The following is a 26336-nucleotide window of genomic DNA, read 5'->3' as shown; positions in this document are numbered from 1 at the left end:
GGGCTCCATCCCAGGACACTGGGATCATGACCTCAACATCAGGCAGACACTTTGACTGAGCCACCCAGGCGCCCCTCCAGGAAGGGTAATCTAATGAAGTCCTTGTGAAACAGCAGTGACAACTTGAACACTAATGAAACAAAAACTAGCTCTAAGAGCCATTGAGAAATAAAACAGAGCGGCTAGTCTGTAAGATAATAAGGGAGACGTGGTGCTTAAATGGCATCTATCATACACCTGTAAAGTTATTATTTTTACATACACAAATTAAAGCAGACAGTGGTTCATGTAACGCTTTACATTTTACAAAGCAGTTTACAGTCACCCTCATTTTACAGAGGAGGATACTGAGGCCCAAAAAAGCACAGTGACCTCAACTCCCAAGTTTTCTGACTGCGACGTCTCTTATTCGCCCAAAATCACGCTTGATAATCGATACCTGATAATTAACGCAAAATACTTTTTCATCGGGAAAAAACTGACGTGGACTGGTCTGGATGAAGCTGATATGCATACCCGTCCCACCCACACAGCACCCCAAAATATACCACCCTCTCACCTCCCGATCCTCCCACCACCGGAATCCCGGCGGACAAAAGCTTACGTGAGCAGAGCGCCCCCCTCACCCCACCCTTTTTGTCCTCCACCCTTCCCGAAAGGCCAAGCGGCGAGCAGGCGAACCAACGAGAGGGAAGCGAACATGATTGGGCTGTCTGTGTCACGTGACAACCACGGGCCGTAGGATTTGGCTTCGAGTGGACGGAAGCGCCCGCGAAGGGTGGGGGGGGAGGTAGGAGCTGGGAGGTGGAGGGGGCGGTGACTAGAAGCTCGGGGGAGGAGCTTGAGCGCCTGCCGCTGTCCGAGTTCTGCCGGCAATCGTGTCCAGCCTCTGGTTATCGTCGTACAGCCATCGGTACGCCGCGCTCCTACGGAGACCAGTAGTTCGCTTGCCCGGCAGGAGCAGCCGCCAACAAGAGCGGCAGCGGGGAATGGAAGCGGAGAACGCGGGCAGGTAAGGCCGGGGCGGAGCGCCGCCCCTCCCCCCGCGCCCCTCGCGGCGGGGCTGGCCGGCGAGCGCGCGCACGCACGCAGGGGTCTTTAAAAGCCGCGGCCGGAATACAAAGGCCGGGGCTGCGCGTGCGCACCGCTGGGCTACTCGGGCCAGTCTTTCCCCCCGCCGCTCGGAAGCGGCCCTCTAGCACCTGAGCGCCTCTTCCGGCCTTCGCCGCGTCTGCCCGCTTTCAAATGCGGTAGTAAGCCGCTAGCAGTTTCCAGTTAACACTTCCTTCAGTAGCTATCGTTGTGCGCCTTTCCCTTCACCCTCCCTTATGCGAAGAGCTGTAAAGATGGAGTATCACACGTATCGCTGCTGGAGTTTTTATTTTAGAGTTAGTAGGTTTTTTGTGATATTTTCCCCCCATAGGTTTTTTACAAGCTGCGTGAGGGGCCACAAGGTAGAGAAAACTACCGGACGGTGGCTCTTGAATTCTGGACTGTGACTAACACTCCCAAGAAGTCATCGGTGCTTTCTGGTGATCTTGGGAACGAACCTCAGAATCTACTTTCAGTATGACCTTTGGGGAGAGTTAGATGCGTGGGGAGAACATTTGGCAAGAGCAGAGGTTTCGCGATTTGAACTCCCGGCACAGAACTAAATGAAAAAATAATTGGGGTAACAGGGTCTTTAAAGAGAAAAAAGTGATGACTTACATTGGAAAACAATTCTTTTTGACCTAATGAGTTTTCCTGACTCTCCGTGGCTAATGGGTCCTGAACTTAGGCAAGACACTTCGCTTCTCGGTGTCTGTTCGTGTCTGTAAAATAGGGCATCTCTGGTATCCGGTTCTCACATGATGAATCTGTGCTATGTAGAAGGGGTTAGATCACCAAAATAATCTTTAGAGTTTAGGAAAGGTATATGTAGATAAAGTGTGGGCTTTATCCTGCCTTTGCTCGTCAAATCCAGACATAAAGTACTGCACTTTCTTCCCCGAAGAACTTTACATTTAAAGAATTCACCAGAACTTGTGGAACTCTCCCCTGCCTCTGTGATCTTACTTCAGATCAAAATTGAAACCTGGGTGAGGTCTACCATCAAATGAATTACAGGTTAGAAGACCTTGCTCAGTGTCTCCCAGCAAAGTCATGGGTCTCTGATACAAAGTTTACCCAAAAATTGACTTATATTCTGTTTTAACTTCTTCCACAGGGTTATAGACCATTTTAAATTTTGACTTACAAAGTTTTCAACCTCAGGAAATAAAAGAGAATTTTGTGTTAGTAGTGTAAGGGCTTTATTGTTGGGGATTCTGAAACGACTGGGGCTCCAGATAATCCTGAGAAATTGGGTTTTTGTCAGTCTTGACTTTATGCTAATCAGGGAGTAGAATGGAATACTGGGTATAATGAATTTACTTCTTTCTTTGGAAGACTAATTTCAAAACAAATTCAAAGAAAATTCCATTAATATGGACTCAAAAAAAAAAAAGATAGTTGTAGTATCATAACAAATATTTAAAGGCTAACCAGAGAGGAAAAAGGAGGAAGAGGATACTATGTTTCTAATGAGCTCCAGCATGAAAAGAGGATTTACTAAAAATGGAAAGTAGGATGTCAAATCAAAAATGACTGGAAAAATGTGATACCAACCACTGAAAATACACACTGGGAAGAGTAACCTTCAAATGAAATCATTCTTTCTAGAAATGTTAAAGGAACCAAGAACTTTTTTAGTTAGGTATTGACAACAAGAGTGAGAAAGGTTTTGGTTTTCTGCCTAGTCCACTGGATATTAGCAGATAACAGAAAACAAATACTTGGTTCTAATTTTGGGTGTTTTTTTTTTTTTTTAAAGATTTTATTTATTTATTTGAGAGACAGAGATCACAAGTAGGCAGAGAGGCAGGCAGAGAGAGAGGGAGAAGCAGGATCCCCGCTGAGCAGAGAGCCCGATGTGGGGCTCGATCCCAGGACCCTGGGATCATGACCTGAGCTGAAGGCAGAGGCTTTAACCCACTGAGCCACCCAGGTGCCCCTAATTTTGGGTGTTTTTTTAATCTCAATGATAAAGGAAAATGATTATAGACTGGGAATAGCAGAATGAATGTCTTTAAGAGACAAGATCAATGAGGGCATTTAAGAGAATGGTCACTGCTCTAAGAGAATTCGTATTTCCTGGCCAGATAAGTTATATTTCAAATGAAAGGCTAGATTACAGTCAATCTTTAAGAGTTGTAGACAACAGGAGAGGGGCCTGAAGCCTGAAAATAAACACTTGGGTTCCTATTTCTTCCAAAGATAGAGCCCTCTAATTTATTGACTTTGATCCTAAATAAAATTTTTACTTCTCAGTGGTTATTGAGCATATTTAAAAGGAGCCAGTGACCACTAGGCTACGGTATAATTTCAGGAAAAAAGTAGGACATACCATGCTAGGTTCACTCCCTTTTGGATAATGATACTGAACTAGATAGCATTAGGAGGGTGATGACAGGGGGTACCTAAAGTATGTAATCATCTCCCATTGTCTTTATTATTAGAGCAAAATTACTACATACCATGCAGTTTTAAGTATCTTACATGTGTTAACTAATTTAATCCTCACAACCAGTGAATTAGGTACAACTATTGCCATTTTACAGATGTGGAAACTGGGACAAAGAGGTTAAGGAACTTGAGGTAGTAAATGTCAGAGCTGAAATTTGAACCCAGGCAATGTGGCTCAAAGTCTGCCTCCCTAACAACTGTGCCATATACCACTTCTCTGTGGGCAAGACGAAGATGGACTGATGGCCGTCCAGTTAGGTGAACTCAAAACTAGTTTACTGCTGAAATTACCAAGGGGAGGCTGAAGAGAGGTCTATACTGATGTAACATGTAGTTCTACCCCAACTTGTTCTTTTCAACAATTTAACAGCCTCAAGGTGCTGATATAATCTGTGAATGACCCAGCTCTGGGAGAGGCTTATGGAATTGATAGTTTGATTCAATCCAGATCAATCCTAATGGCTGCATTGGTGAATCATCTTTTACCAAAAGAGCCACAATCCTGTGCTTAGGTGCCGAAAAATCAGCGATACAAGGGAGAGGTGAGAAAAGGGCAGTTTTTGTTGATGATAAACTCTGTACGAATCAGCAGTATAACGTGGGTGCCCGTAAAGCTAATGTGGAGTCTGCAGTAGGACTCCATAATGAGGAAGTCGATAGCCCTGCTCAGTTTCAGGTCATGATGAGGCTCTATCTGGAGCATTTTTAGTTTGTTTAATTCCGAGCACCAGGAAATGAGAAAATGGTGAAGAAGTTTGGAATCATACTGTATGAAGAATAGTTGGATGAATTGAGAATCTGGCTTGTTCTAAACCTTCATGTTTATAGTTTCTGATAGACTGTGTACAGCACATACGCAGTAATGCATGGTGAATACACACACTTCTGCTTTGCCGCATTTTTTTGGTGGTGCTGGTGGTGGGCAGCCAAGCAAGGGTTACTGAGAGATAGCAAAGTGGTGGTACAAATCTCCCAGGGAGGGAGGGGACCTGAGAGAGTTGTCACCCGAATTTCTTTTTTTTTTTTTTAAGATTTTATTTATTTATTTGACAGAGATCACAAGTAGACAGAGAGGCAGGCAGTGGGGGTGAAGCAGGCTCCCTGCTGAGCAGAGAGCCCGATGCGGGACTCGATCCCAGGACCCTGAGATCGTGACCCGAGCCGAAGGCAGCGGCCCAACCCACTGAGCCACCTAGGTGCCCTGTCACCCGAATTTCTAAGTCTTGCAGTTTTTATGGCTTGTTGGCACACTGTTTTAATCAGATTAACCCTCCCTGCACCTGTCACGCAATCAGGTTTTTCATCTACTTATCACGTGGGAAAGAAAGGGTGAAGGGCTCCTTCCAGGTTGGTGTAAAATTCCTTCAAGGGTGGTTTCCTCCTGGCGGGTGGGGGGTGGGGGGTTGTCCCTGCCTACCTGCCTTCCAGCTGTCCTTCATCATTCCCCCCTCTGGAGAGGTAACCCTAACTACTGTTGGGGAAGAAGGGTGACGACCAGTCGTAGCTACCTCCTGCTTGTCAGGGACGTTGGATGGAGCAACAGTCAGGGTTCCTCTGGTTCTGATCTATCAAGGGGTCCCTGTAGATACCTGGTTTGACTTCCATGTGAGGTTCCATCTGAACCCCCATTTGGAGTTTAGTGAACCCCCACATACTGTGGGGAGAGAGCGGGCGAAAGGAATGCAATAAGGATTATGATTTTGATGGGGTATGGGGATAAGTAGCATTTAAGAAGACTTACCTGTTTCCTGTCACTTCAAGACTACTTTGAGGTTCTCTCTGGGTTCACAGAGGGACTTCAGTTCCTTGTTGTTAGGCCCCATTGGGGACCAGGGTTTGACTTTGGAATGGTGAATCCAGGCTTCAGATTTAGAGGGGGCATGATTTTTTTCCTATTTTTTTCCTTTTATTCCTGGTATCCACGAGCGACAGTGTCCTGTTAGGCCCAAAAAACCTTTCTGACAAGGGAGAGTTGTGGGGTCCTTAAAGGTGTGTGGGAACGGGCCCTGCTGTTAAGGCCTGACCCACTTCAGCCTGAGTTGCCCAGATCTGGGGATTAATATCAGCCTCTATTAAGGGGAGGCAATTGCTAGTCTGCCCAGGGGCTATCAAAATGGGACCTAATATATCTACCTAAGGGAAGTGCAGGGCTCTCAGGCATTAAGAGTGAGAGGATATTAGACACCCCCCCCCCCGGTACGTCCCAGAGGGTGAGAGAAAAATTTGGCATATGGGTCACCCAGTGATGCCCTTAATGACGACACTGCGGTTGAACAATTGACCCGGGTTGGCGAGTAGAACAGAAAAGGTGGCTCCAGTATCAAGAAGGAAACCGACTGGTTTTCCATTTCCAGAATTACCTGAGGCTCTGGGTTCCCTCTGGTGAGCTGTTTTGGAGGAGCCACCATGTGGAGCCCCAGGCCCCATCAGTCCCAGTCAGGGCGCTGGCCACCCGAGCCTTTGCAGACTGAAGTCCCAAGGGCCTTCAGATTTCCAGTGTCCCCCTGCACAAGCGGTTACAGGGCGGTGGTTTTTGCCACGGTGGCATTCTCACTTCCAGTGTCCCAGGCGGCCACAGAGATGGCATTTGTTGCCAGAGCCTGGGGCGGCCAAGCTGGCAACAGCCTGCAAGGCTGTGACCAAAGCCTCAGACTTCTCTTTCGTTTCTGTTCCTCACTCTCCTCTTGGTCCCACTGTAAAAGACCCGCTGACAACTTGTTAGAACTCTTCTAGGGTCCCCTCGGGGCCAACAGCCAACTTTTGCATTTTTTTCCCCGGAATATCTGGGCTTTAAGAATGATCTTGGCCTCAGGAGAACCGGGGGAGATAGCTGTGTATTTAACGAGAGCCTCTCTTAATCTGAGTGAACTACAGAGTTTTGTTCGTGAGTTTGGGTTGACAGTTAATTTACCAGTAGACCCAGATAGCCTTTCTTAGAGAGTTTGAAAGCTACCTTAACAATTGCCCATGAAAACTTGAGACAGAGAAGATTAATCACCATTTTTTTTTTTTTTTTTACCAACAGACCCTTAAATATCCTTTAAAAGCACAAACCTATGTCTGGTAGTCAATGCTTTAGCACTTTATCCTATTTGGAAAAGACCTAGATGTAATCCCATTTGTTATCCAAGCAAAAGTTTCTTAATAATTACCATAAACTTTGAGAACCACCATTTTAATGCGAGTTTATTTCACCTTCAGCAAACCTAGGTAGAATCATTCCAGGTTCTATGCCTCCTCAGCTTGGACACATGAGCAGACACCATGTTTTTCCCACTAAAGTGGAAATATGCATTCCATGTCAGGCTGGAGAAGTCAGGGATTTCCCTGAAACAAAGGGAGTTTCGGCAGCTGCTTGGGAATATTCCTTAAAGTCTCTGTCCTGAGGTAGACTGACCACAGTTGGCTCCAATTATAGCCATTAACCCAGGAAATGAATGAGGGAGAAGCCTGCATGTACTGCTCAGTCCTTCTAGGATGCAGTCTTGGAAGTAATAGCAATGCCAGTTTCCAAGGGGATTGTTAAGGTCCTAATTACAGTCTTGAGAGGATCCCAGTTGGGGTCTTGAGGTAGAGCCTGGGCTCCAGTTGGAAACTGAAGCCACCCATGGGCTCTCCCATCCCTTGATCCCTGTATCTTTCAGAACCTCATGTTTTTCTGCTTCAGAGAGGGTCTGATTTAACAGAAGCATTACATCCAACTTCAGAAAACTTTGAGGTCCCCCTTCACCTCAGGTCCGTAGCAGCACCTTCCCTTGGTCCCCCATCAAGCACTACTGTTCTTGCAGAGGGTGAAGCCCTCAAGCACCAAAAGGGGTTCCAGGACAGGGCAGGACAGGTAAGGGGGCCTGATCTTACCCTATGAAGGGTGGAGCCGGGGGTGAGATTCCCCTGCAGACTCTGTTGGCCTGTCTACTTTTGATGTGGTTGTGTATTCCTTTGTTCCAGTCCCATCCCCCAGCTGCCCAACTGGAGTGGTCGAGGAGGTCTGGTAGAAAGTAGCCAGGAGGCTGGGATTAATCTTACACTGCTGAGATCAAAACAAAAGAAAATGAGCTGCCTTTTTCCCATTTAAAACCAGGAAAACGTGGTCCTCAGGGGGCCATGTCTCATCCTCCCACTTGTATTGTGGCCGTGCCCCAGAACAAAAGAAAGGAGTTGTCTTTGTCCAGTGTAAACCAGGAAGGTATCCAGGTAAATGATATTGAGTGATTTACAGGTCTGATACTCTTCCTATAGCCTATAATGCCAGGAAGGGACTCTAAAGGAATAAGGGTCTGGTCAGGGAATTACCCATGTACAAGAAGAGAGGAAAATGCATCCTTTATTTCAGTTTCTTACAGTTGATCAGGAAGACTTGGGAAGAGAGGAAAAGGCATCTCCCACCTCAGTTCCTTCTCATCTTTTCCTGATGTGTGGCCCTAGGTGCTCCTGCAACTAACAGCCAGAGCCCCTGTCCTCTCTGCGAGGGTAGTCATGCTTACCCAGGCTTGTCCTACCTCCTGAGAGGGACCCTGGCTTCCCTACCCTTAAGACTCCCTTAGAAGTCAATGGATACACTAGACTTCTTTAAGTAGAATTGTTTTGTACAGCATAGCCATATGGAGGAACAAGATATGGGGCATCCAGGGAGAGGAGAGCCACCTCAGATAACCCCTGTGGAGTGGAAAAGTTGGGAGATCCCGTAGATCTTAGTTTTTTGCCTTGCTTGGCCATTCCTTCACAGAGGTGGTATAGCCAGTTCGAGGGGTGTCCTAGTAATGCCCAGGATAGGAGGGGTCAAAAACAGGAGACTGTTCCTCGTGGTAACAGGGAATTGTCAGTGAGATCCCTTGGAGGCCACCTGAACCACTCACCAAAGAATGTGGGGGGGACCATCCTGGGCTTTCCCGCTCGTTCTCTTAGGGGAGGAATCAGCCAAGAAAACAGTAGTAGGGGAGTTTCACTCTAGATGCTGGGATGGGCAAGTAAGGAACCAGGTCCCTCTGAGGGCCACCAAAGGGTAGCCTTGGTCAGGCCCTTCAGCTGCTGCTTGGTTTTTCCTGGGTCCCTCACATCCAGTGATCTGCACCAAAAGGAGTTCTGAGTCCTTACCAAACCAACATTCCCAGCTTCTGTTGGGGGGATCAGTTGGGAAGGAGCCCAGAGAGCCTGTCACCCAAGACTTGAGAATGGCAACCATGCTAATGGCTCTTACATGGCTGACAGGTGCACATTGTTTCAACAAACAAAATTGGGAGAAAAGAGAGAGGCTTGCTGCCCACTACTCACAGGTAGTTGTCCTTAATGATGGTGGACATCCTAGACGAGCCCCCATAGATGTCACAGAATTTTTTTCTCCGTCTGTGCCCACAGTTCTAGGTCATGCCGCTTTGAAGAATGAAGAGGTAGACCAGGCAGAGAGGTGGGCAGCAAAGCAAGGTTTATTGAGCGATGGCAAAGTGATAGTACAGAGCTTCCCCAAAGAGGGAGGGGACCCGAGAGGGCTGCCCTCTGCTTTGCAGTGTTAAATGTAGACTTTAAATAGTTATGATGGTGTTTGATCACGGTTTATATAACTAGTTCCCCTTAGTTGAGCATTTGGATTATTTAACATTGATTGTTATTTTGTAATTATTCAGTGTTGTGTGTGATGATTTAAACGAAAATAATAAAATACTGCTATAGATTGTCCTTTCAAAATTCGTATGTTGAAAACTAGCCCTCCTGAATAGGATTAGGGCCCTTATAAAAGAGGTCCCAGAGAGACCTTACCTCTTCCATTCTGTAACGATGTAGTGAGAAGGGAATCCATATGAACAGGAGGCAGACTCTCAACAGACTAAATCTGCCGGTGCCTTGAGCTTGGACTTTCCAGTCTCCGAAGTGTAGTAAGTAAAAAATGCTTTTTGTTTTTGTTTTTGTTTTTGTTTTAGAGAGAGAAAGAAAGTAGGGGAGGGACACAGGGAACGAGAGAGAATCCCAAACAGGCTCCATGCCCATTGCAGAGCCCAACACAGGGCTGGATCTCATGACCCTGAGATCATGACCTGAGCTGAAACCAAGAAAAGGGCACTTAACCGACTGAGCCACCCAGAAGCCCCTAAAAATTGTTTTTCATAAGCCACCCAGTTTATGGTATTTTATTATATCAGCCCAAAGGGACTAAGACAAATGTATTTAGAAAAGAGCAACATAAATCTTTAAAGGAGTGGAAAATGGGCACCTGGGTAGCTCAGTTGGTTAAGTGTCTGCCTTCAACTCAGGTCATGATCCCTGGGATCCAGCCCATATCGGGCTCCTTGCTCAGCAGGGAGTCTGCTTCTCCCTCTGCCTGCTGTTCCCCCTGCTTGTGCTTGCGCTCCCTCTCTCTCTCTTTCTCTCTCTGTCAGATAAATAAAATCTTTTTTAAAAATAGTGGAAAGTGGGGCGCCTGGGTGGCTCAGTGGGTTAAAGCCTCTGCCTTCGGCTCGGGTCGTGATCCCAGGGTCCTGGGATCGAGCCCCGCATCGGGCTCTCTGCTCAGCAGGGAGCCTGCTTCCTCCTCTCTCTCTGCCTGCCTCTCTGCCTACTTGTGATCTCTGTCTGTCAAATAAATAAATAAAATATTTAAAAAAAAAAAAATAGTGGAAAGTAACGAAAGATTAAAGAAGTTGCAGTTTGTTTTAGAGAAAATTTGAAAGTTTTTCAAGTACAGCAAAACCTGAATTAACTGGATTCCTCGGTCCTCTGTGCGTGTTTTGAGAAAGACTGTCAGGAAATACAAGTTCGTCAGGAAAATACACAGTGTATCAACTTCAGATGGCTATAAAAATGAGTGTTTTGAGCACTGATGGTCAAGAGAAGTGGGTGTGAATGGAGGCTAGGAGAGAGGAGGGGGCGTTAGGTGCAGGCAAAGGAGGGGTGACACAGAAGGTGTGGGGACAAATGATAGGGAAGAAATGTGAGCAAAGGAAGTAAGATCATCCCTCATGCTTAGAAATTTGATATGAAGGAGGTACAGAAAATAAAAACTCTTTGGGGTCAGTTTGGAGCCTGGACAGATTTAGTCCTGTTTTCTGTACATTGTCTCTCTACGTAGAACTCATTTTTATGGTCCTGAGAGGTTGAGTGACTTGACCAGGTGCTCTTCTGTTGCCGTCCCTCACACAGAGAAAATGATGCTTCCTAAATTTTGCACAATTCTGAGTTAAGTGGCAATCATATATAAATACAACACATTTATTAAGTATTTTCAGATTACTGTTAAACAGGTTTATGCTGCTTACAGATACAACTATTACTGGATAATAGACATTTAAATTATCCAGAACTCTAGTTTTCTAGCTTTGAAGTTCTTGAAGATTTTTGTACAGATGTATTGCTGGCTTCTGCCAAATAATAAGAATGTTATGCTGCACTCTTTCCTTTTGTTCTGTTAGGAAACTGTTGAGACTCAAAGATAATCAAACACTCAAAGAGAGTGTATTACCTTGGAACTTACACATCATATTTTTCATAGCTTTATTTTTTATTTCTGATTTATTTATTTTCTGTTTCTAATTTAACTTACTGTGAAGTTACCAGGGACCATTTTTAGAAAGATTAAGGGACATAATTGATATTAAGGATAAGTTTCTCAGTTTCTTTCAAAATTGATCTATATCTGTAAAATCAAACTTCAGATTTTTTTTCTTTTCACTTTTTTTTCAGCCAACTGATTTCTAAAATTTTAATTTTCAGATTCTGAGCTTCAGAATTTAATGACCCCTAAATATGCAAAAGGAACCAGGTTTTGGAAATTTATCTTTTATTAAAGTTCAGGATCCTCTTGTAATGTAGTGTTTTCCTAAATTAAGTATTTCAAACTTGGACTTCGTGAGGTGCTCGAAATGGGACACATCTGTGAGACTCTTGAGAGTGGTAGCAAGAAACAAAGGAGAGGGTAGAAGGTTGCCCTCCCTTCGGTGTGACAGACTAAGAACAGACATCGTGCATTCTTCTGGCCGCTCACGTATTGTCACCATATGTCTTTACTTTTATACATTCCAGCTGGACGGGGCTGCTCACATCTTAGGAAACGGCTGCTGGCCACCATCAGAATTTACAGTTCATCTCACTGGCATTTCCAAAGGGTCACTAAACAAGATCTTGTGATGTAAGCTAGCAGTATCCACGCCTTCGTTACAGTATTTATGTCGCCAACACTGAACAACTAATGTTTTTACAATTTATCAAAAAGAGCTATGACTATCATTAAAGGTGGAGGCGGGGGGTGGGGGGACATTTTACTTTGTGCCAAGCACGATTTAAGCACTTCTCTTCGTTTTTCATATTTGAGCTTCAGGGACTTGTCTACGTAGTTTCCTGATGTGCAGCCTTAGTTACAGTACTGTTTTATGTTCTTTTCTACTTTAATTTTTTTTTTAATTTATTTGACAGAGAGAGATCGCAAGTAGGCAGAGAGGCAGGCAGAGAGAGAGAGGAGGAAGCAGGCTCCCCATGGAGCAGAGAGCCCCATGCGATGAGGGGCTCCATCCCAGGATCCTGGGATCATGCCTGAGCTGAAGGCAGAGGCTTTAACCCACTGAGCCACCTAAGCGCCCATTCTTTTCTACTTTAAAGTCTGCATTAAACATTTTCTGTGCTTTTTTTTTTTTTAAAGATTTTATTTATTTATTTTGTCAGAGAGAGAGAGGGAGAGAGAGTGAGCGAGCACAGGCAGAGGCAGAGGGAGAAGCAGGCTCCCTGCCAAGCAAGGAGCCCGATGTGGGACTCGATCCCAGGACGCTGGGATCATGACCTGAGCCGAAGGCAGCTGCTTAACCAACTGAGCCACCCAGGCGTCCCCATTTTCTGTGCTTTTACAAATATCAGTAAATGTAATTTTCCTGCATAATGTTTTCTCATGTTAATGTACTAAAGTTTACTGCATTGCTATGTGGTTTTTTTTTTACGTAATTGAAAACGATATATCTAAAAAAATAAAATTTAAGATGTAGTGAAATATCTTTCTAATGCTTAACCTTTTCTTTAGCAGCTTCCCCTTAAAGATAGCTTGGAGCTGAAATTCCTCTCCAGTGGTTTGTCCACAGGGTTTGGCCCCTGCATGTCTCTGAGCACCCCGCACCCTAGCCCAGCTGCCCCAGTAGTCAACCTGTGCCTGCCTCGGCCATTTAAGCTTATTACGGCCATTTTATTAAGAAACAAATTATATACTATAAAGCTCACTCATTTAGATTGTACTAGTTTGCCTTTTCAGTCTCTGCCTTCTGAGCTTCCACTTTTCTTTCTCTGTGACTAGTGAGTGAGTAGTTCACCACAGAAAACATGACTTTTCTCTCCAAATGCTAAACGATACTTACCCATTTTAATTCCTAGTGTTTTCCTTCCCATTGTGTATTTAATGGCATCAGCTGTAACTTGAGTTTCACAAAATGTATGTTTACTTCTCTGGCTTTGTGCTGAGGGGCAACCGTTTGAGATAATGGTTTATAGTCATTAAAAGTATTTTCTTGGCAGTTGTTTTCTGTGAAGGCCTGTGTTCCTTATATTGAACTGAATACTTGGAACAAGTCTGAAAAATGTTGAAAAAAGAGACGTAAAGTGTTTTTTTCCATAAATTCACAGATATGTACAGAATATCCATTTCTAGTCCTAATCTATTGGCAAAAACCCAGCAACAATTTAAAAACAGGTCCAATGAATAAATCATTAAGCAGGCAGATAGACTAAAAGAGAACCTTAAGTTAGACTGGAGCGAAGGCGGGAATGAGGAGATGTTGGTCGAAGAGTGAAAAGATTACCAAGATCTGGGAATCTAATGTACATCGTGGTAATTACAGCTAATAATACTATACTGTATCCTTCAAAGTTGCTAAGAGAGCAGATCTTCAGTGTTCTCTTTGCAAAAAAGAAATGGTAATTATTTGACATGATGCAGATATTAGCTAAGACTGTGTGAGTAATCATTTGTAATACATGTATCAAATCAACCCATGATATGACTTCACTTCATACAAAGTTTTATGTCAATGGTGTATCAGTAAAGCTGGGTGAGGGTTAGATTGGAGGGGATCTTTGTGACAAAAGGATTAAATCTGAAGATAGAGACACAAATTATTTTTATGGACACTTTAATCTTGTATGAACTGCTCTGCCTTTTAAGTTTCTCTGCTATAAAATTCCCATGATCTCATTTGAGAGAAAGCAGAGGCTGACTTGACAGGACTGGTAAGTTTTATTGATGACACACCTTGTCTTTAAACAGTGGGAGAGTTAATTAATGTTTGGCTGGTAGGCACAAAGTAGAAATTGGGTGAATGTGTGCGTATGGGAACAGATATTCCTTCTCCCTTTGCCCCTATGGTCAACTCCAAATATTACAGTCTGGTTTACAAAGTGTTTGGATCCCGAAGTTTTTTTACTGCTGATTGGTTAAACTTCTAGTTGGGGAACTGGATTGTCATATTTTATATTCCTGTCCTTTCAGCTATTCCCTTCAGCAAGCTCAAGCTTTTTACACGTTCCCGTTTCAACACATGATGGCCGAAGCTGCTGATGGGGCCGTGGTGAGCGAACAGCAGGGACCAGCAGAAGTTCCAGACCCCGCTCCTGCTCAGGAACCTGTACAAGGTAGTTTTCATCAGGACAGCATAGAAAATGAGCTGTTGGATGAGCTAATTTATGTAAAAAAGGATTTAATGATGAGTTTTAGTTTTATTTTAGTGTTAAAATTTTTAACCACTTTCTAAGTATGTGCCAGGCACTGTGATAGGTTTGAGGGAAGAAAAGAACCTGGATCCTGTCCTCAAATATCTCATAATCTATTAGGAGAAAATACTAAGCGAACACATGTTATACTTCAGAACACGAGGGTGCAGAGGGGCACAAGATACTGTGAGAGCTCACAGGGTTGACTCCTAACTCCGACCGAGGCCCAGAGGTAGCTTCCCAGAGCTCTGGAAGCCAGGGGTGAGGAGACTTTCTCCCCAGGAGGAATGGGATGGGGAAATTCCAGACTTAGGGAACGGTGTCTGCAAAAGCATGAATTTGAAGAAGCATGACGGTTGGAAAGTAGTGATTCTGTGTCATTGGCATCTGGTGTTTAGCCAAAAAATAGTAAGCAATGAGGCTTATAACCTGAAGAATGTATATTCTGTCCTAAGGCAGCAGGGAGCTATTGAGAGAATGTAAGCAGAGGGTGGCTTACGGAGACTGACATTCTAAAAGCCCAGAAGTATCGTAGAGGATAGAGTGGATAGTAGGGAGTTTGGCAGAATTTGGAGGCAAAAAGTGGATTCAAGACCAAATAATCTGGGGGTGAAATGAGGGGATGGAGAGAAGGTAATGGTTTTCTCCAGGGTAGCGGTATTGTATGAGAAATGGACTCAGAGTTTCAGTTTACGATTCCAGGAACACACCTGACTCCATTGCCTCGGAGATACCTCTGGCCTTGACTCTCCTCTTGCCGCAGAGTAGCTCCCTTGGCGTAGGGAGTGGCTAAATCAGAGTGAGGTAGAGGGAAGAAGGACAGGACACATGGCTGCGTTAGGGAACCGCCAAACAGTAGTAGAGTGGGGGAGGGGGCCCAAGAAATTAAGAGAGATGTTAAAGAATTAAGGGTAAGAAAACCAAGCCTTTCTGTGGGTAACTTTAGGTCAGTGATTCTTGACCAAGCATCCTCCCACCCCCACCCTCCAGGGGACATGGGGCATTGTGCGGAGACAGCTTGGATTGTCATGACTGGCAGGCTGCTCCTTGCATCTAATGTGTAGAGGCCAAGGTGCTATTAAACATTCTGTAAATACAGGACAGCCCCCCAGAACCCCAAACCACTCAACCTCAGATGTTAGTAGTGCTGAGGTCGAGACTCTGCTTTACGTCCTAAGATAGATCCTGCTCTTGCCTTTTGAAAAACACTTTCACCCCAGCGTTTTCATCCTCAGCACCTCTAAATCCACCTCTTTGGCTGTGAGTGTAGACACTCGTAATCTCTAAAGCAAGTCCACAAGCTATTTGAGGCTTTGTATTGCTGGAAATTATGGGGAAGTTGAGTTAAAATGCTTCTCTTCCTCCCTTTTTTTCCACTTACTTTTTTCATTTGGTTATTGAACTATTTATGTATTTAGATTTAGAATTCCTATAAAATAGTATAATTGCTTTGTATTCCTGAGGAGGCCAAGATGACAGGTAAGAGAATGTGGAAAATCAATCTATAGTTATTATGGACATTTTATCCCAAGAACAGCTGACAGAAGAAAGAGGGTGGGGCGTGAGCTGCTTGAACCCAGTCCCGGGGGAAGGAAGGGGAGGATAGTGCAGAAGAGCCTGAGGTTGGGAGATAGAAGAGAAAAGTAGAGAGCTGATAGGGTGACTTTTCTGGGAAAGCTGCCTAACGTTTGTTAAGTTACATTTTTCTGCGTCTACATCGACATTCTGGATATTACTGTGTTTCAGAGACTCCAAAAGGAAGGAAAAGAAAACCCAGAGCAACAGAACCAAAAAAACCAGTAGAACCCAAAAAGCCTGCTGAGGCCAAAAAATCTGGCAAGTCCACAAAATCAAAAGAAAAGCAAGAAAAAATTACAGACACATTTAAAGTGAAAAGAAAAGTAGACCGTTTTAATGGTGTTTCAGAAGCCGAACTTCTAACCAAGACCCTCCCAGACATTTTGACCTTCAACCTGGACATTGTGATTGTAAGGAGTTTTATCCTCATATGGTTTTATAAATAGCGTTGGTGGATTAACTTTGCCTAACTTCTATTCTTGCCAATAGCATTTTGTTGAGAAGAACCATTTCAGAGAATCCTCTTGGATTCTCCTTTACGAGGTTGTATTATATGGGTGTGTTTAAGAGGATGGGCTCCAGAGTGGGGCTGTCCAGTTTCCGATCCTGCCATATCAGTATGACCTTGGACAAACCTTAACCTTCCTAGTCACCAGTTTCCTTACTGGTGAAGCAGGGGTGATGATAGTACCTCCCTCCCAGGGCTGCAGTTAGATAAAATAATCCACATGGCTCGCTTTGATTGCATGACACCTGTGAGTTCTCTATAAATGAGAATGCTGATTTTGAGCTTTGGTTTTTGTCAGTAACTATCAGAAGCAGCGTGCAAACGGCTATTGCTGATGCAGATGGCTGCTTGCTGGGAATGGAGAAGCAGTCTGTGGCTGGAGCCAGACTCAGCTGATGGGCTGCTCCAGCACCTCTCTCTTTCCAGCCCAGCTGGGCAGCTGTGGGGGTGTGGGTATATGAAGGAGTCAAACTGGTCTTCATTTTTTAAATTTATTGTATTATCTTTTCTTTGTGTCAAAGTAGAGTTGACACAGCATTACATGGTTTCAGGTGTACAACATGTGATTTGACAGGTTTGTACACTACAGCGTGCACACAGCAAGTGTAGCTGCCATCGGTCACCGGACACTATTACAGTCCGTCAGCTGTCCTCCCTCTGCTGTACCTCCCGCTCCCCTTCACCCATCTTGTCCATCCCCCTGCCTCTGGCCACCACCAGTTTTGCTCTCTGTATTTATAGCTCTGTTTCTACTGTTTTTTCCCCCAGCTGGTTTTTATTTTGTTTGGTCATTTTTTTAGAGAGAGAGAGACAGCACAGGCAAGAGCAAGCGGACTTTGGTGGGGGAAGGTGGGGGAAGCAGCAGAGGGAGAAGGAAAGAGAGAATCCCAAGCAGGCTCCACACCCAGGGTGGAGCCTGACACAGGGTCCATCTCAAAGACCCTGAGATCATGACCTCAGCCAAAATCATGGATGCTTAACCAACTGAGCCTCCCAGGTGCCCCACAGGACTGGTTTTTAAACACAACAGCAGCACTTGTAAAAGGGAATGTTTTTCTTAAAAGAGGAGTACTTTGGGGGTGCCTGGGTGGCTCGGTGTGGAGCTTACTTTAAAAAAAAAAAAAAGGTAGTACTTTGTTCAGATCAAGACTAGGTACTGGATAAACAATATTGCTTATAATACTGGATTAAGTTTGGGATGCCTAGGTGGCTCAGTTGGTTAAGCGGCTGCCTTCGGCTCAGGTCATGATCCCAGCGTCCTGGGATCGAGTCCCACATCGGGCTCCTTGCTCGGCGGGGAGCCTGCTTCTCCCTCTGCCTCTGCCTACCACTCTGTCTGCCTGTGCTCGCTCGCTCTCTCTCTAACAAATAGATTTTTTAAAAAATTTAAAAAAAAATAAAAATAATAAAAAATAATAATACTGGATTAAGTTTTTATTTTAATAAATTTAGTTTTGTCCACCACTCTTCCACAGAAGCCCTGAGGCTTAAATCCTACTTTTTAAGACTTACTGTATAAACATTTTTTGTAGATTGGCATAAACCCAGGACTAATGGCAGCTTACAAAGGGCATCATTACCCTGGACCTGGAAACCATTTTTGTAAGTAATTAGTTCTTTTAAATTATTTTACTTTTAAACTAGGTATATCTGTTAATAGTTTGAAGGGGGAAGGTTAAACTAAATTGTGTGGTTTTTTTGTTTGTTTGCTTGTTTTAAAGATTTTATTTATTTATTTGACAGGCAGAGAGGCGGACAGAGAGAGAGGGGGAAGCAGGCTCCCTGTTGAGCAGACAGCCCGATGCGGGGCTCGATCCCAGGACCCAGGGATCATGACCCGAGCCAAAGGCAGAGGCTTTAACCCACTGAGCCACCTAGGCGCCCCCCAAATTGTGTTTTTTAAGAGAGATTGTTCATAAAAATACATACATGTTTTCTGTGCATGTGTACACAAAAATAAGTGTTTTGAAACTTTTTGGTGTTTTTTTGTTTATACTTTGTTGTAAGAGAGTGGAGGGGCGAGGAAGCAGTACTTCCTCTTTTGTTTTGCTAATAGTTTTATAGGCATTTTACTGCATTTTTAAATGAATTTTCTTTTTTACTTAATAATCTACAGTGATAGTAACAATAGTACCTCATTGTGCCCGTGCAGACAGACTCTGACCTTTCCAGATTCCTGCTGATCCTATTTTCCAGGAGAGATGAAATGCGTTGATCACTGGCCATCAAGTTGTAATAGTTAAGACACTTTGTGATTGGAGACATTCTCTACAGATACTTTATATCTAGCAGCGTATAATATTAAAGAGTCTCATACTTATAGAGTGAGCTTTAAAACCAAGTATAACTACTGTTACCTTCTATGTAAGTCCGCTTACCTAACACCGCCCACTAGAAAAAGACATGCGGTAGTGCCTCAGGAAATACTAGTCCGTTACCTTAGAGTAACATTAAAAACATTTAAGGCAAAAAAGTACAGTAACGTGTTTTTGGAGCTAAGGACATACTGTCTCCATTATTTAAAAAAAATTTTCTAGAAAAGTTTGAACTTTCATTTCTTCCACTGTTGGGGTGTTTGAATGTTCCAGGTCTCTTGGTGTATGTTTATTTAAGTTATTCTGGAGGCAGGTGGCAGGGGGCAGTTACCAGAAAGAAAAACAAACCGTTTCAAAGTTTCCTACACTGACTAGCTCTGTATTTCCGACAGCCATTTACCTTAACTGCCCTGTGAAAAGGAGATTAAAATAGTAATTAAGATCTCATAAGACAGTTATGATCATTAAATGAGATAATGCATGCAGAGGGCTTTGCACATAGTAATTGCTTGATATGGTATTTGACCCATAATTTTTTAAAATATCCTAAACCTTTTATTTAATTTTATTTATTTATTTATTTATTTATTTTGGTAATTTCAGGATAAAATGTAGACTACTGCATCAATTCATGGGGCAAAAAACTCTGATCTATATGGAAATAAACTCAAGTCTTATTTTCACAGGGAAGTGTCTGTTTATGTCCGGCCTGAGTGAGGTCCAGCTGAACCATATGGATGATCACACTTTACCAGGGAAATATGGTATTGGATTTACCAATATGGTGGAAAGGACAACACCAGGCAGCAAAGATCTTTCCAGGTAATTACATTTATTTTTATAGGTTGGAACCTGACCGTGCAGTTGCCTCATGTACTCTAGGAATACTATATGTACCTAGTTGAAGCTGAGCTTAACATTTAACATAAATCAATCTTTTATTCACAGCTATCTGAATTTAGCATATTATAAATATTGCCATACTTGTATCTTGACTACTTTTTAATTCAATTTTAGTAAAGAATTTCGTGAAGGAGGACGTATTCTAGTGCAGAAATTACAGAAATATCAGCCACGAATAGCAGTGTTTAATGGAAAATGTAAGATTTACTTTTAAATTTTATCTTTTTTCTTTGCTAACATTATGGGCAATGTAAATATGTTTGTATTTCATTTTAGGTATTTATGAAATTTTTAGTAAAGAAGTTTTTGGAGTTAAGGTTAAAAACTTAGAATTTGGACTTCAACCCCATAAGATCCCAGACACAGAAACTGTAAGTCCTTAAAATTACATTTGTAAATCAGCTAAATAAGAATCTTTTTTCTACGGGGCGCCTGGGTGGCTCAGTGGGTTAAAGCCTCTGCCTTCGGCTCAGGTCATGATCCCGGGGTCCTGGGATCGAGCCCCGCATCGGGGCTCTCTGCTCAGCAGGGAACCTGCTTCCCCCTCCCTCTCTCTCTGCCTGCTTGTGATCTCTGTCTGTCAAATAAATAAATAAAATCTTTAAAAAAAAAAAGAATCTTTTTTCTAGCTAACTTCCCTTTTTTATTTGTCCTATCCATTGTAATTGATGCCAAGGGGAAAGAAGAAAAAAAAAAAAGCACTGGATTTCGTTGAGGTATAGTTTTATATCAACTCAAACTAATAGTTGCAAATTAATTCAGGTACCGTTATTAAAAAAAAAAAGTTTGTCATATAAAATGTCTTACTGATGTTGTTTGGTTAAAATGTTAGAAGGAGCTAGCTAATGTACATTCAATGTCTATTTAGTGGCATATTCTTAACCAAATTCAAGTAGGTTAGCCCTTATTCGGTATGAAACAAATATGTAAATAAAGACATGCTCCCAATTAGTGAAACTGCTCATCACCCCTTGCTTGTATATCTCAGCCCAGTTTCATTTTAGAGCCACATAAATAGTATACAGTCTAGTTGCAGACAGACATCCCGCCAGTCTGACTGGCACATGGTGCTGTTGACCATGGCCTTGTCCCTGAAGGCGTCATGAAGTAACATCGGTTTTTAAACTCTGTCATTTTTCTATATAGAGCTTCTGAGGACGTTTGGTTCAAAGGTTGCTTCTTAAATGTAGTTTTAAGTTTTGTTTATAACTTTGAAAAAAACAACATATGTGCACGGACGCATGTGTTCTAGATAGTATTTTAAATGATGGAAAAGCCAGTGCGCCGACAGGTTTTTGTGGAGACCTCAGAGTGAAGTTTCTGCCACTTCCATACATTTGAACGTCTCCTTTAAATTTCTTCTGTTTTTAACTTGTTATAAATATGTGATTGATAAAGTAGATGGTAGCCCTGGTCTTTCTTTAAACTGAGGCTTACACTTGTCTACTTTGGTAAAATTGTAAAGGAGTCCATTGCTTCCCATAAATTACTGCATTATTGTCCCTTAAGAGCCAGATAAGACTCAGGTACATCTCTTGGATATATGTGACCGTAATAGTGCAATACTATATATATATAGTGAACTTGAATCTTTTTTTTTTTAAAGATTTTATTTATTTGACAGAGAGAGAGATCACAACTAGGCAGAGAGGCAGGCAGAGAGAGGGGGGGAAGCAGGCTCCCCACTGAACGGAGAGCCCGATGCGGGGCTCGATCCCAGGACCCCGAGATCATGACCCGAGCCAAAGGCAGAGGCTTAACCCACTGAGCCACCCAGGTGCCCCTGAACTTGAATCTTATCACGACAGGTAGTTTTAGGTCTTACGATGAGCTGGGAGTACTTGTATCTTCTATAATTTGTTCTTTGGTATGAAATACAGTTATTGATGATGTTAGTGATTCAGCTTTGAAACAAAAAACTACTTTTTCAAATTTCTGGATCTTTTTTTTAAGATTTTATTTACTTGAGAGCACAAGCACAAGCAAAGGTAGGACAGGTGGAGGCCAGAAGCAGACTTCCCGCTGAGCAGGGAGCCCAACTTGGGGCTCAATCCCAGGACTCCAGGATCATGACCTGAGCTAAAGGAGCTTAACTGACTGAGCCGCCCAGGTGCCCCTCTGGATCATTTTATTTTATTTTATTTTATATTTCATTTATTTCAGACAGGGGAGAGAGAATGAGAGAGCACACAAGCATGAGGAGGGGGAGGGGCAGAGGAAGAAGCCAACTCCCTCCTGAGCAGGAAGCCTGATGTGGGACTCAATCCCAGGACCCTGAGATCATGACCTGAGCCTAAGACAGGCACTTAACCAACTGAGCCACCCAGGCGCCCACCCCCTGGGTCATTTTAATTGAAGAATACCTTGGGATGGGAAAATGTGCTATTACAAAACCTGGGAACATTTGCACCTACATATCTTTATGAGTCAGGAGTTTCTAAATGCTTTCTGAACAAAACAAAAGAAATAATTTGTTTTTTATAATGTTTCGGAGGCTAGTATAAAAATTTCAAGAAATTGCAACTAGAAATTCCATAGCCCAGCAGCCTCTGTCTTTGAAACATATGTGATGTATATTATTATATATTTTGTAATCTGTGAAGGACAGTTTGTTGCCATCCCAAGTGATAAATGCAAATGCCTTTCTCCTATGTCATTCTACTTCTATGAATTTATCCAGCTGATAAGCTCACACATACTCAAAATTAAATATATACAAGGTTTTTCACTATAGCTTGTAAAAACAAAAGAGTGGAAATTGCACACCTGGGTGGCACACTTGGTTAAGCAACTGCCTTCGGCTCAGGTCATGATCCTGGAGTCCTGGGATTGAGTCCTGCATCGGGCTCCCAGCCCCACGGGGAGTCTGCTTCTCCCTGTGACCTTTTCCCCTCTCATGCTCTCTCTCTCTCAAATAAATAAATAAAATCTTAAAAAGAAAAAAAGACTGGAAACAACCTAAGTGCCCACAGCTGGGGATTGGTTAAATAAATATGCAAGTACTACATAGCTATAAAAAAGAACATCTTTTTACTCTAATACAGATACCTGGTACAGAATTATCTCTGAATACACTGTTGAGTCAAAAAGAAAGGGAATAGAGAGCATGTTACCATTCATGTGTATTTTAAGAAGGATGCGGGAGAGTACATATATTAGACACATTTGATTGTGTGTTCATAGGATACACCTCTGAAACCAGCAACTTTGATTGCCCTGAGAAGAGAACTAGGTGGATAGAGACAGCAGTGGGAGGGAAAACTTCCATTGTATACTTTTGTGCCCTTTTGTACCTTTAGAACTGTGAACCATATGTTTACTATTAAAAAAACAAGACTGTTAATTGATAAATGAATGTGGGGCAGATGCCTCATCATTTTTGATTTATTGACTTAATGATAAGTAAATTTTACAAATTTGAACTCAACCACAACTACGTTTATTGAGTTTGCATATATTAATATGTGGTAAGCATCATTATTAACCCAGAAAAAGATAAATTTTTTCATCTCTATGTGAGTAGATTCAGTAGACTTGTAAGATTTATGTAACTATATAATTTTATAATTCTAGCTCTGCTACGTTATGCCGTCATCCAGTGCGAGATGTGCTCAGTTTCCTCGAGCCCAGGACAAAGTTCATTACTACATTAAGCTCAAAGACTTGAGAGATCAGTTGAAAGGCATTGAACGAAACACAGACGTTCAGGAGGTGCAATATACATTTGATCTGCAGCTGGCCCAAGGTGTGTTCCCTTCTTCACCCCACTTATTCGTCTCATGGATCCGTACATTATAGGAAGCATGTTGTGAATTTAAAAGCAGAAGAAAAGAAAATTTACATTTGCAGCCTGAGTGCTGTGACAGTAGACATTGGTCACTATTAAAAATCTCCGTTTACTAAAGTCTGTTGTGGGGACTCCTGCAGATGCTGAGGATAAAGGAAACATCGTCGCCACCTGAAATTAAAATCTAATAGGCTTTTACAGTTCCTATGAGTTAATTTAGTATGTTATAAAGAGTTCAAAAGATGATAGTGAAAGATACATCTTAGGATATGTGACCTAGAAAGAGATTTGTTCATGATGACTTCTGAATAAAGCTAGTTTCAGAACCATTGTACAAAATCAATTGTAAAGCCCTTTTCCTCTTCTCGCAGAGGATGCAAAGAAGATGGCTGTTAAGGAAGAAAAATACGACCCAGGTTATGAAGCAGCATATGGCGGTGCTTATGTGGAAAATCCGTGCGCTGGCGACCCCTGCAGCTTCTCCTCCAGGGGGCTAGGTATGTTCCTGTCCATGTGTGTGTGTGTTCCTTTCCAACGCTTGGTTTTGTCAGGACTGGGTGGGGGAGGTTTCTTTAAGAGAATTAATTATTGAAGCTTAGGAATGGGACTGTGAAAATCTTTTCGGTGGCCAGTAGTGGAAATGTGCTGGTGAGCTGACGTTCCGCCACGTTCGTGTACAGCACATTGTCTCTGAGTCACCGAGTCGTCCTAATCACATTCCCTCCGTGAATAACAGTGAGGCTTTCTCAGTCCTGTGTCTGCCGAGAGAACAGAAATTGATCATTGTAGTCAAGAAGCCTGTGTAACTTTTTTTTTTTTAAAGACAGAGATCACAAGTAGGCAGAGAGGCAGGCAGGGCGGGGGCGGGGGGTGGGGGAAGCAGGCTCCCTGCTGAGCAGAGAGCTTCATGTGGGGCTTGATCCCAGGACCCTGAGATCATGACCTGAGCTGAAAGCAGAAGCTTTAACGCACTGAGCCACTCAGGCGCCGCTGTGTAACTTTTTAATAGCAGTGTCCGTTAGCTGGACTGCTCAGACCTCCTGATTGAATCCTATAACATTTTTAGGTAAAATAAACGAACACTAACATCTTTTCTCCCCTGGCAGCTGACAGTGCAGAACCAACTTTCGGTGACATTCCAAATGGGCAGTGGATGACCCAGTCGTTTACAGACCAGATTCCTTCCTTTAATAATCATTGTGGGACGCAAGAACAGGAAGAAGGAAACCACGCTTAAGAGTGGTGCTTCTCAGCTCTGCCTCAATGCTGCCGTTCTGTCGTCAAGAAGTGGCCCTCACTCGGCTCACTGAGGCATTTTATTAGTACTTTGCGCTCTGATGGGAGGATAGTACAGTTGTGTGATAGAATCAACTGTATGAACCTACTAAGTAAGTTGGGAAGGAAAAGGTTGGGTTTTTTGTGTATGAGTTTTTGTATTTGAATTAACCATCATTCCAGCTTTTTATAAATTATACTTCATTTATGAAGAAACTGATTCTCCTTGGGGAGTCACTTTTAATCTGTAATTTTAAAATGAAACCGTCTGAATATTTATACTTGATTATTAACTGTGCATAAACTGAGATACCCATTATTCCTTTTATGCCTAAGAAGGGCATGCTAGTAATAATTACCACTGGTAAAGAGGCAGATGTATTCTTTTTTGTATATGAAGTCAACCCACGGTGGAGTCTCATTTGGTAGTTTTTTAGCGGTGTTTGATGGGCTCCCTGAATCGTAGTCACGTTCACACCTCTTTGCCTCACCAGTGGGGAGCGTCTGTGAGAGATGCCCAGCAGTGGAAATATAAAGTGTGGCCTTCCGGCAGCAAGGCTGGCCTGGCCTTTTCTGACAGGGCCCTGCAGCCTGGCTGTGGCCTCCTCACGCTGGGTGTTAATCCTCTAGTGTAGGTAGAAACTGTTGTGCTGGGATGCTAAATTCCAGAGAATGCAATAGACCTTTTTTAAGTTTGTTCCTTCCTCTGTGTTTTACTTGAGTGACATACATTTGATAGGGAAGGAACTGAATTTCTCTTACAATATCTGTCGCCATTCTACTTTTATCCTCCTTGGCTTTAAGGGTATAACGTGGAAAGTGGTGAGAAATGAGCTCTTAGGCTGAGCAACAGCCTGCTGGAGGTGTTTGATAATCTTATTTAAATTGGTGCTTTATGTACATGAGATGTATTAAGATAACAGAATTTTTCATGCTAGGTATATCTAATCAATAATTTTTAAAAATCTCCACATCATTGTCTGTTGCTGTGAAGTAAGTGGGCCTCATGGCAGGGTTAGTTTGAAGTAACGTACCTTTGTGATTTTTTAATGCCTTTTCCATGGTGCTACGGAAGAGTCCAGACTAGTAGGCCTGGTGAATAGTAAAGCTGGGTATTCAGAAATGCCATTTGCAGTTACTCCTGGTCGCTTCTGAATGTCTGATGTCACACATACCCAGGGAGCATGCTGTTTTTCAATATGAAAATATTTATGAGGTGTTTTTTGGTTTTTTTTTCTAAGAGATTATATGGCCTGTTCTCTGTATAATAAGAGAAACAAAGTCTTGTGAATCTTAACATGCCTTTTAGCTGTGGCTGTGATGAATTTTCTATTAACCCTTAGTCTAGGTCAAGCTGTGTCAAAGTTACTCAGCCCATGTTCTCTCACTCATGTACTGCACTGCCGTTTACATGGATGTTTTATGCGGGCACTTGAAGTGCCTTGCATCAGGGATTAGGAACAATTGAATTATTTTTTCATGGGACTATGTAAAGCATTTAAGTAGGAATTGCTTTGGTATATAATGATTGTAGCCTTACAATAGTTTTGTTTTGTTTTCTTTTAATTTGAGTGGAGAAAGTACCCTTTAAATTATGATGGACGCTCATTAGAGAATGGGATTGAGGATTTTCCAAGCATACAATAATGGTGTTTTCCATTACCTACGAAAGATGACTAGTAAATGTTGATATATCCTATACATGAGTATATGAGACTTTTTCATTAAATAATATTGAAAAAGTTTTTAAATT

The 26336-nt window shown here is 42.8% G+C and overlaps 1 protein-coding gene across 1 annotated transcript; it reads left to right on the top strand.

Annotated features, from left to right (window-relative positions):
- The first annotated feature begins 771 nt into the window (after positions 1-771).
- Positions 772-26336, top strand: TDG (thymine DNA glycosylase). The gene is made up of 10 exons (XM_080811021.1): positions 772-1012; positions 13997-14139; positions 15964-16205; positions 17836-17905; positions 19305-19440; positions 19636-19718; positions 19798-19892; positions 23095-23266; positions 23680-23805; positions 24415-26336. Exons 1-10 carry the CDS (start codon positions 990-992, stop codon positions 24543-24545), a joined length of 1221 nt encoding a protein of 406 aa, XP_080667147.1. The 5' UTR covers positions 772-989; the 3' UTR covers positions 24546-26336.

Source organism: Martes martes, assembly GCF_963455335.1.
Source record: "Martes martes genome assembly, chromosome: 8".
NCBI lineage: Eukaryota > Metazoa > Chordata > Mammalia > Carnivora > Mustelidae > Martes > Martes martes.
Note: the sequence above shows the minus strand (reverse complement) of the source record. Positions and strands in the feature narration are given on the sequence as shown.

Excerpts from the sequence above, each read along its gene's own strand:
- TDG (XM_080811021.1), top strand. The coding sequence starts at position 990 with ATGGAAGCGGAGAACGCGGGCAG. Across the intron at positions 1,013-13,996 it reads GAAGCGGAGAACGCGGGCAG|CTATTCCCTTCAGCAAGCTC; the intron begins GTAAGGCCGGGG and ends CTGTCCTTTCAG. Across the intron at positions 14,140-15,963 it reads TGCTCAGGAACCTGTACAAG|AGACTCCAAAAGGAAGGAAA; the intron begins GTAGTTTTCATC and ends ACTGTGTTTCAG.